The 12,011-nt window shown below is 46.2% G+C and overlaps 1 protein-coding gene across 1 annotated transcript in view; it reads left to right on the forward strand.

The window, feature by feature from the left end:
- Positions 1–12,011, forward strand: part of NUDCD3 (NudC domain containing 3) — a 45,639-nt gene that overhangs the window by 10,753 nt on the left and 22,875 nt on the right. Inside the window, exon 4 of the mRNA XM_068274776.1 lies at positions 11,218–11,350. Within this exon, the coding sequence (XP_068130877.1) occupies positions 11,218–11,350 (133 nt within the window). The remainder of the gene's footprint in view (positions 1–11,217; positions 11,351–12,011) is intronic.

Consider the following 12,011-nt stretch of genomic DNA (forward strand, 5'->3'; position numbering starts at 1 on the left):
GCACGCGTAGACATGCGGCAACGCGTATTTTTTTACGCGTTGCGGTCCGCAATAGCGCTAATTGCATTGGTGAATGCGTCCAATAATACGTATGGCGGCCGGCGACTGGTGAGTCGTCAAAAACGAAACTAAGTGACAGCAGGGGACCAGAGGATTCCAGAGCGGCGCCGAGGGCACAGGACTGCTGCAGGGGGCTGGTAATAGCCCCAGGTAAGTAAAACTCTTTACCCCCCGTTCAGTTAAGGTTCCCTTTAAGGGCTCACTGCAGGGTCGTACAACTCAGTACACAAGTGATTTCCCCCCCTCCCCTCTTGATTGCTGCAGAGATGTTTATTTTTTTTATTTGTTTTATTTGTAATAAATTTGTCAATTTAAAAAAAAAAAAAAAAATTCCCTCCCTCCTCCCCACAGCCAATCCCAGCGATCAGCTCTCATAGGCTCCCTGAGCCTCCCCAGAGGACAGCCAAGTGACACGGCTCTCCCCAGTACAGCGCTGCCATAGATGGCAGCGATGTACAATGTAAATAGTCGCCTTCTAACGCTGGTAGACTGATGACGGAGTTAGCGGAAAGTGACACTTTGTGAAAAAAAAACAATAAAAATCAATTTCCGCTAACTTGTTACAAAAAATAAAATCTTCTATGAACTCACCATACTCCTAACAGAGTACCTTGGTATGTCTTCTTTCTACAATGGGGTCATTTATGGGGTTCCTATACTGCCCTGGCATTTTAGGGGCCCTAAACCGTGAGGAGTAGTCTGGAAACCAAATGCCGCAAAATGACCCTTGAAATCCTAAAGGTACTCATTGGACTTTGGGCCCCTTAGCGCACTTAGGGTGCAAAAAAGTGCAACACGTATCGCCGTACTCGGGAGAAGTAGTACAATGTGTTTTGGGGTGTATTTTTACACATACCCATGCTGGGTGGGAGAAATATCTCTGTAAATGGACAATTGTGTGTAAAAAAAAAAATCAAAAGATTGTAATTTACAGAGGTATTTCTCCCACCCAGCATGGTTATGTGTAAAAATACACCTCAAAATACATTATACCACTTCTTCTGAGTACGGCGATACCACATGTGGCACTTTTTTGCACCCTAACTGCGCTAAGGGGCCCAGAGTCCAATGAGTACCTTTATGCTTTACAGGGGTGCTCAAAATTTAGCAAACCACACACACACACACACACACACACACACACACACACACACACACACACACACACACACACACACACACACACACACACACACACACACACACACACACACACACACACACACACACACACACACACACACACACACACACACACACACACACACACACACGCCAGGACAGTTAACAAACCCCACAAATGACCCCATTTTGGAAAGAATACACAACAAGGTATTCCATGAGGGGAATGGTGAGGTCATTGAAAATTTTATTTTTTGTCACAAGTTAACGGAAAATGACACTTTGTAAAAAAAAAAAATTCTGCTAACTTGTGACAAAAACTAAAATCTTCTATGAACTCACCATGCACCTCACAGAATACTTTAGGGTGTCCTCTTTCCAAAATGGGGTCATTTGTGGAGTCTGTCCTGGCATTTTAGGGTCTCTGCAATCATTACATGTATGGCCAGTATTAGGAGTTTCTGCTATACTCCTTATATTGGGTATATGGGTAACGCACTCTGGGCTGAAAGGAAAAATGAACGGCAAACATACCTTGCTCCACATCAATGGCAGATCTTCCTCCACATCAATGGCAGTGATAACCTCAGGAGAGAGACACCCCCTGCCACCCTGCACTCAGGGTGAGCCACCAACTTATGTGACTGGGCCTCAGAACTTTAGTATACAGCATTATGCCTGTAGTATACAGCAATATGCCTGCCAATATAGATGACTCTGTGTGGCATTAAGTATCATCATAGGCCCAAAGTAAATCACATATAAACCGGGGGTGTCCACACTCAAGGGAAATTCAAACATGCCGTTTTATATCGCCAACCCAGCACAGATCAGCAATATCAAGCATGGAAACCGATCCTTCTTCCGACTTTTATGCTTACCTGTTTGTTTGGTTTTCAAGCTTACCTCTCCTCGCCCTGGGACAATGAGCGAAATACCACTGAGTGTGTGCCTACTCCTGTGTCTGGAGTTCCCTAGGTTCTAATAGTGTACCTGCTCGTGGTACCTCTCAAAACACTCCCCTAGGCATAGGCCAGGCTGGTCAGGACATTTGGGACAATAAAAACTGATGTCAGTCCTTCTAGCACTGCTGCAGACACGACAACGTTTTCTTCGGATGCGTTGACCTGGGGTGCTCGGAAGCTGATAGACGTAATGCCTTCCATGCAGTCGGCTAGTTGCATTTGGGGGGGGGGCGGGGGCTCTGGCACCTCCTGGATACAGGAGGTCCAGAACGATCTGTTCCTGAAATTGAAGGAAAGATCCAGTTCTCCCAGCCTTACTGTAGAGAACAAAGCTGTTGTAAACTGCCAATTGAATCAGATAAAGACACTTTCTTATACCAGCGTTTTGTTTTCCGGGAAATTAAATAGGGCGCTAACCTCTGGTCATTGAAGTCCACCCCTCCCATGTTGACATTATATTCGTGGACGACAAGGGGCTTTTCAATGACCTCAGTTGCCCGTTGAATTTGGACTGTCGTGTCTGTGTGAATGGTGGACAGAAAGTAAACGTCCCTCTTGTCCCTCCATTTCACCGCGAGCAGGTCGTCAGTACGCAAGGCGGCCCTCTGCCCCCGTTCAAGTCTGGTGGTAATGAGCCGTTGGGGGCAGCCCTGGTGACTAGGCCGCGCAGTGCCACAGCATCGGATTCCTTCTAACTTTAAGTGCTGATAGAGGGCCACACTTGTGTAATAGTTGTCCACATAAAGATGGTACCCCTTCTGGAACAAGGGTGACACCAAGTCCCACACAACCTTTCCACTGCTCCCCAGGTAGTCAGGGCATCCGACCGGCTCCAATTTTGAGTATTTTCCCTCATAGACCCTAAAATGACATGTATAGCCTGTGGCCCTTTCACAGAGCTTATACAGTCCATACCGGGCGCGCTTGCTTGGGATGTACTGTTTGATGCCAAGGCGCCCGGTAAAGCGTAAGAGGGACTCGTCTACGCAGATGTTCTGTTCAGGGGTATAAGCATCTGCAAATGTTGATGACAGGTGGTCTATGAGGGGCCGAATTTTGTGGAGCCGGTCATAAGCAGGGTGGTCCTTTTTATGACTGGTTTTGTCGTCATTGAAGTGCAGGAAGCACAGGATGGACTCAAATCGTGTCCTGTACATGACAGCAGGGTACAAGGGAACATGATGTACTGGGTTCGTAGACCAATACGACCGCAATACATTCTGTTTCATTAGTCCCAAGTGAAGGATAAGGGCCAAAAAGATTTTAAGTTCGGAAACTTGGACTGGTTTCCACCGGAAAGACTGGGCACAGCTGCTATCCGGCTTCTCGGTGATGAATTGTGTGGTTTTACGGTTGGTCTCAACCACAATTAAGTCCAAGAGAGCCTGGGTGATGAACAGCTGCAAAAAGTCTAGGGCCGTTCCTAGATGAACTGTCGCCACCTGGACTCCAGGCTGGGCGGTGAAAGGGGGCACTACGGGTGCGGCGTTATCAGAGGATTGCCAATCTGGATTTGCCAGCACCTCTGGGAGTCTATGGGTACTACGGGCCTGTCTTCTTCTTGGTGGCTGCGACGGGGGTACTACTGCATGTGCCACCGTACCAGTTTCAACTTCCATGCTGGCGCTCACCACTTCACCAGGGTCTACGGAAGTACCGGTACTAAGTCCAGGAGATGCTGCGCTGCTGGTGCCTGCCTCACCAAGAAAACTCACATCAGCGCTAGCACCACCCTGCTGCCCTTGAGGCGCATCCTGCGCCACATGCTGTCTAACGACATGGGGTCTGGTACGCCTGGCTCTAGCCGGGACCAAAACCTCGTCATCACTTTCGGTCAGAGAACCACTGCTTTCCACAGGTTCAAATTCGGACCCGGATGATTCGTCGGCTGAGTCTTCCCAAACGCTCTCATCCAAATGGTCCATGTACCTGTATACCTCCTCATCGGAAATTCCCCTTCTTGCCATTGTGGACTGCTAAATTTATGGGGTTTTCCTCCGAGACTACCCAGAAAAAAAGAGCATCTACCTAGCAAAAGGGAGTATTTGAGAGGTAGAAGGCTGTGGTCACTGAGTTTTGATTAAAAAAAAAAATCAAAACTGATCTTTACAGCGCCACAGCTAGTGTACAGTGTTTTTGCAGTGATCAGAAAAAAAAAATCTGTCACTACAGTGGGGCGGCTAAACGCAAGTGCGGGCGAACGATCAGGCCTGATCGGGTAAACACTGCGTTTTTAGTGGAGCCTACACTAAGGTGACCCTAATGTACTGCTATAGATCTGTCTGCGATCAGGAATGATCACTAGATACTATATAGTACCAATGCTGATTAGCGACAGTGATGGCGCTAATCAGCGACTAATCAGTGAATGTGGTGCAGTGGGCTGGGCACTAACTGACCCTAACAAAGGGGTCTAGCTAACTGGCCTAACTGCTAACTCTAGTGATACTAAAAAAGTGTCAGTTTTCACTGATCACTGTTTTTAGATCACTAAGATAGTAACAGGGGGATGATCTGGGGTGGGAGGGTTTGGGGGTGGTGGCGAGTGGGTTCTCAGAGGCAATCAAACAATCACGGGACAATCAAATACAATTACAGCACAATCGAATCCAATCACCGCACAATCAAATCTGATGCACTCGGAAGGTGATGGGGGGTGGTGGGGTGGTGGTTGGGGTTGGTGGGAAGTGGGGTCTCAGAGGCAATCAAACCATCACGGGACAATCAAAGCCAATCACGGGACAATCAAATCCAATTACAGCACAATCGAATCCAATCACAGCACAAGCAAATCTGATGCACTCGGAAGGTGGTGGTGGGGGGGGGAGGAGGGGGTTAGGGGTGGCGGGAAGTGGGGTCTCAGAGGCAATCAAACAATCACGGGACAATCAAAGCCAATCACAATACAATTACAGCACAATCGAATCAAATCACAGCACAAGCAAATCTGATACACTCGGAAGGTGGTGGTGGGGGGGAGGGTGGGGTTGGGGGTGGCGGGAAGTGGGGTCTCAGAGGCAATCAAACAATCACAGGACAATCGAAGCAGATCACGGGACAATCAAATACAATTGCAGCACAATCGAATACAATCACAGCACAGTCAAATACAATGCACTCGGAAGGTGATTAGGGGGGGTCTGAGGGGCGATTTGAGGGTGTGGGGGCTTGATCAGGAGCCCGCGCGGGGCAGACGGAGTCCTGATCTGATGAGAGGCAGACATGGATCGAAGATCAGTTAGTGATTGCTGGGGAGGACAGATGTAAACAATGCACAGGGGATGTAATCAGGAGGGGGGTTTGAGGGCAATCGAGGGTCTGGGCAGGTGATCGGTTGCCCCCGCGGGGCAGTTAGGGTCTGCTCTGATGGGTGGGGGTGCTGAGGGGTGATGGACAGGTGATCAGAGGGGGATCAGGGGGTAAGCTAGCTCTATACAGATGTATACAGGGGGGTAGTCTGGGATGGGGTCTGGGGGTGATCTAAAGGTAGGGGGGGGGGGATCAGGGGTGATTAGGAGGCAGTTAGGGACCTAATCTAGGGAATAGCGTCGATAGTTAGTGACAGGTGGGGGTTTTAGAGGGGTGCAAGGGTGCTGGCAGGGGTCTGCTGGGGTGATCTGGGGGGGGGGGGGGGGGGTCTGAAGGCTGGGGTGGAAGATTAGGGGGGCTGTGTGCAAAAAAAAAAAGTGTGGTGTATACTCACTACTGCTTCCTCCTCGCTGGTGGGCTCTGGAACAATGAGACCACGAGGCGAGGAGGAAGCGTGTATAAAGCACTTTGTTTACCTAACAAAGTGCTTTATACACTTTAATTGGCGGAATTTCGGTATTCCTCCGCCCGCCGGCGCTGCTAATTGGCCGGCGGGCTGGAGGCTAAATCACCGGCGGAGGATCGCGTCACGGATGACGTGATCGCTCCGCCCATGCCACTAAAAGGACCGCCGCCTCTGTGCGTACAACAGTCCTTAGGGCTTCCACTTTCTGACCGCCCCTGTGCAGTGGGCGGTCATTAAGTGGTTAAAGGAAGTGCTCCTGTCATGTAAATTCATCCACATAAGAAAAGCTGCTGCTTCTCACAAATTGTGTGTACAATACATAATTTTCTCTAATGTACACCTATAGTTAGCATAAAAAAAAGCAAATTTTGTAGCTACTGGATTTTTCGTACTTTAAGACATGCCTTGGTTAAGAGGGCGAAAATCAGGGCAAAAAAATACTAAAACTGGTGCATCTATGGTGCAGGAGCATTTTCTAGACCAGGCATGGGCAAACTTGGCCCTCCAGCTGTTAAGGAACTACAAGTCCCACAATGCATTGCAGGAGTCTGACAGCCACAGTCATGACTCATAAAGGCAAATGCATTGTGGACTTGTAGTTCCGTAACAGCTGGAGGGCCAAGTTTGCCCATGCCTGGTCTAGACCATTTGCCCTCAAGCTATCTCTAATCTTCACTACACTAACCCCTGCTGCCCCACCAGCTAAGCTAAACCACACTACGCTAACACTACACTAATGCACTACACTGCTGTACACCTACACTAACACTTCAGTACTCACTGATCTTACCGGATTCTGCCGCTGCCCTCCTCTCCCCCTCCCTCCGGTCCTGCTGATAGACACGCTCCTCTTCTCCCCCTGCAGCTGTTTATATAGCGATACACTGCAGCCCCTGCTGCTATACAGCTTTACGTATTTCGTTCCTCCAGGTCTCCATGCTTCCATATTATGGGTCCTGTTGTTGTAACACCAGCGGCGCACATGCACCATGGTCACCCCTGACATGCAGCACCGCTGGTGTTACAGTAACAGGACCAGTAACGAGGAAGCATGGAGGCCACGAGGAACAGAGGACCTGGAGCTGTATAGCAGCAGGCGGCTGCACTGTATGCTATATCCATAGCTGCAGGAGAAGAGTAGCGCGTCTATCAGCAGGACTGGAGCAAGGAAGGAGAGAAGAGTGGCGACAGGATCAGGTAGGAGCTTTTCTGCTCACTCTGCACAACATTTTACCGTATCTTCTGAATATAAGATGCTCTTTGAGGAAGAAAAGGTCTGTCTTATATTCCGAAAAACACAGTATAATGCGGATCCCTAAATTCAAATAAGTTAAACATGAAATGTGTACACACAAGATACTGTATATTCAATAATTCAAGGGATTAGGTAGCCCTGATTGACATTACTCTGGAAGGATCTGTAGTTTGGTTTTACTTTCTTAAAGTGGTATGAATGCATTTCTTCTTTGCTCTTTTACAGCATAAAACCTACTACCAGAAAAAAATTGGTAGCAGAACACTTTCTTCATCAGCGGGAAGCTTATGAAGCCAAAGCTGAGGCAGTTATTATGTTATCTTGTTTGTTTCCTTATCAGCCACAATTAATAAACATTTCTGGCAGTGCTTCAGCTTGCAGATTAGCAGAAGGGAAAAAACAGGAGAGAACCCTCACTAAATACATTGTAATATATAAATACAGCAGCTGTGCAATGGCAGCTTTCAGAGCAGATAAACTGTAATTTGTAAGCAGACGATAATACTTGTGCACAAAAACAAATATGATAACTGTGTGGGTAATAAAAAGGATAAAAGTAGGAAAACACTTTTTTTTTTTTATTGAATATTATGTCAGAGTATAATCCTGCTTTTAAACAAGAATGCAGAAAGACAGTGAAAGGATGTAAGCATCCACCTCGTCTCTCCCCACACACTTATGATTTCCATGTGAGAATATATACCGAGCAAAGGGGCTCAATATGGGTACAAAAGTGAAGTGAAATGGCCCTAAACATTGGTAAGCTTTGGTGTAAACTGATCATATGAGCTCACAGTAAAAATGTCATGTCTACATTTTCACTACTTCCAGAGACAATGGGAATAGAAAAGAATTGCCCCCTCAAAAATATTCGTTTTGTTGCTTTGCAGCCTGAAAGAAAGGCACATGCAAAGAAATACAAAAAAAAAGCCTTATTACATATACAGTAAGCTGAGTCAAAGGATTTTGAAACCAGGCCCACCGACCAAGTGACCAGCATTATGGGGTTTGCAAAAGGTACCTGGACATTATATTTCTGTAAATATGAGCTAATATAGCTTGTATAGTTGGTAAGGTAAACAGATGTGCGTAAAACTGTCCATTTTAAATAAAATAAGATTTGTCCCGGCTACTCAGCATGTCCCTGTATAATAAAGGTTTATATCAAACTTTTCATGCAGAGATGAGTGAGACCCGTCCTTTTGTATTGCGGACAGCCCAAGAACTTCTCTTCACCAGGCCTGAAATAGCGCAGCTACACTGAATAAATATATGTCAACCTGGATTCATTTGAGTAGAAGATACAAATGTTTAATACAGTTTAATTAGAAGATTGTGCAGAGTAAGGAAATGGTAAATGACGGGTTTCAGCGGGATTGGATTATGAATGGAAATCATGTTTTAATTCTGGCCAGCATAGGGCAGTGATGCATAGGATGTGTCTCCGGCATACTGTGAGCGCCTGTGCGGTCAGGGGTTTGCAGAGAATGATTTACTGTGTTAATAAGGCAGCTATGTGAAGAGCTGACCCAGCATGAGCGGATTTCACAGAAGTGTAAAGGTGTTGAATTGCTATCTGGTCTCTCGTCGCCTACAAGTGAATGAGAGGATGAGCTGGCTGTGTGTCCCTCTGTGACATTAACGGTCAGGAACTGAGGGAGCGGCTCTCATTTAGAAAATACAGAGGCGGTGAAAGTAAACCCTCTGATTACCATTGTGCAGAAAGATATATATACACCCCACGTAAAGCTGTGTTCTTTTTTTTTTTTTTTTTTTATTTCTCATTTGTGAACATAGCAATCTTTTATCATCATGGGACAGTTTTAAAAGATGAAGCTAATATAATGGAACAAAAAAATCTATGAAAATTTAAGTTTGTATTTCATTTGACAAAAAAGTAAAAGATGATGAAAAGAAAACCCTTTGCAATGAGGCCTGATATTGCCCGGATTGGTTAGAATCCCAGCTAGGCTAGGGCACTATCTATCACGGAGTTTGTATATTCTCCCTGGGTCTGCGTGGGTTTCCTCTGGCCACTCCGGTTTCCTCCCACTCCCCAAAATAATACAAATAATATAATTGTCTTCTCCCTTAATTGGCCCTTGACTACAATACATACACTACACAATACATACTAAGATGTGACTATGGTGGGGTTTAGATTGTGAGCTTCTCTGCGGGGCAGTTGAGTAACAAGGCAATATACTCTGTACAGCGCTGCGGAAGGTGTCGGTACTATATAAATACTAAATAATAATGAAATAGGCGGGGGGGGGGGGGATGTTAGGCAAGCCAATAGTAGAGTATCAGTAATACAACATTATACCTGGAGCCTAAATTAAGTCACAATACAAACTCCCCACAGTAAAGAGTGGTGGTAGTTTTTTTTTTTTTTAGGGGGGGGGGGGGGGGACTTCAGCATTACCTAAGCTCGAATTACAAAAAACATTACTTAAAGGACCACTGTCGCGAAAACACTAGGTAGTAGAACTGACATTACTGACAGGTTCTGGGCTAGTCCATCTCTCCATAGGGGATTCTCAGCATGGCCTTTATCCTATGTAAAGACACTCCTTGAAAAAGATTTATACAATGATGCCGGCCAGCCTCCCTGCTCACTGCACACTTTTTTGGCAGTTGGACGGAGCAACTGCCATTCACTAAGTGTATTTGAAAATGAAGAAACCCCTGAGAATCCCTTGTGAGGAAATGGGCTAGTCCAAAACCTGTTGGTTCTGTCCGATTTTTACTACCTACTGTAAGTGACTACAACATAGGAGAAAAGTAATTTATGGCTCATTTTGCTCCGGAAGAAACATACTTTTTATCTGTATGTGTTTACATTTTTGTGACAGTGGTCCTTTACCATGCGCCTGTGTCCCTGGGTGCAGCATGTTTGCCTCATTGACCCATATATGCAACACACAAAAAAATTTGGCAAAGCTGGTGATAGAAAGGAAACAAGAAAAAGAGGAAGGAAAGGAGAGAAGGTAAGGGCCCAAACCTAAGAGTAGTAAGGGCGTAAGCAAAAAGGAAAGAAGAAGGGAAGAAAGTTGGCTAAGAAGATGTATTTACTAAAAGGGAGTAAAGGAAAACGAGAAGCATTTTATCTTTTCTGGTCAGAGTTTCTTACTCGGCTAGTCGTAATGTGCAGTGGTGATTTTTTTTTGATTTTTTTTTATTATTATTATTATTATTGGAGTACAGGGGTTACTGGGGGAGGGGGGGCATGGCTGGGGTCAACCTCTGTATGGTGGTGGAACCAGTGGGGGAAGTAAAGACCCCTTGGTTGGTTTGCTGTCAGTTCAGCCATTTTTACATGTTTGCTCTGGGATTGTATTGTATTTTATTGTAAGGGTTTTTTTTTGTTTTTGTTTACGCATGCAAAACCTACATTTGTGTTGGGGCAGCCTCGGCTGCACCTCCATGCAGTAGAAGACCACCTCCTTCTGTATCTATTCCTTTTCCACCATCCACCACCAGGCTTGCATGTTCATATTCATCCTTCATAGTTGTCAGAAAGTGATTTGCGCATCCAGCAACCATATAACGTCGGTACTCTGACCCCCTAAATAAGGGTTAATGCCAGGGATGTGTTGGCTGCCAGGTTGTTTTGACTAGCACAGATTCATTTTGTTGATAATGTTTGAAAAATTTATTTGGCCAAACGTTTTGTTATAGCTGCAGATACGTTGAGTCATATAAGTGAGTCAGAAGCTTAATGTATAATGTAATGAGGAAGGTTCAGAAAATGAGTGTAATCAATATACTCTGTACTCCGGGGCTTGTCTCAGGGAAGATGGTACACAGACACTGCAGAGGTCTGATTAAAGAACATTTTCATACTGTGAATATATTAGAAAAGCAGGAAAGTAAATGGAAAGGGTTGTCTATTCTTACCAGTCTTTTGCTGGCTTTTTATTTTCCTAATTTGCTGTAGAATAATGACAGCCGGAACTCAATTTACTGTTGTTATTGTCTGCTTTTCATACAGGCAATACCTCCACGTCAGCTCTAATAATGCCTTTGTTTTCTACCAGGAGCCAAGATGAGTTCCAGATGGACTCTGACAGTTACAATGGTGCAGTGAGGAAAAACTACATCTGGTCGCAGGATTACAGTGACTTGGAAATTAAAGTGCCAGTCCCCAAGGATGTGATGAAAGGCAGGCAGGTAATTTGGACTTAATATGCATCATATAATACATAGCTTGTTCACCCAGCTGTATGCAGCCTGTATCCAGACACAGAGAGGTGATATGTGGGACTCCCAGCAGAGGGCACAATACACTCATTTAGCCAAGATAAGGAGAATGGCTTCGGGTAGACACAAAGGAGTATGAAGAGTGTTATGGCCCATACTCATGAGGGACTTTTGTCGCCTCAACACGCGGCGCGCGCGTGTTGCGGCGACAGGTCGCCCGTGAGTATGGGCCGTGCGCACCCCGAACTGTCGCCCGCAATGGGTGCGAACCCCGAACTGTCGCCCGTCGCTGATGTCGCCAGGCGATTGAAAAGTTCAATCGCCTGGCGACAGTCGCCGCCGCAACTCCGCCGCAGCTGTCGCTAGTCCGCATGAGTACGCGGACTAGCGACAGCAACCTCCATTGAGGTACACAGAGCTTCCGGCGGGGGGAGGAGGAACGTCGGCGACAGCTTCCGTCATGCCGCTGGTCCCTCTTCCGTGTGTGTACGCGGAGGGACCTGGCGAGGAGCTGTCGCCCACACGCTCACGTGTGCTGGCGACAGGCAACATTTGCTGCCCGTGAGTATGGGCCATAAGTGGTAGACATACAACTGTGTATTTTTTTTAAATGCAAAGGACATAATGCACC

This window comes from Hyperolius riggenbachi, chromosome 3 (genome assembly GCF_040937935.1).
Source record: "Hyperolius riggenbachi isolate aHypRig1 chromosome 3, aHypRig1.pri, whole genome shotgun sequence".
Taxonomy (NCBI): Eukaryota; Metazoa; Chordata; class Amphibia; order Anura; family Hyperoliidae; genus Hyperolius; species Hyperolius riggenbachi.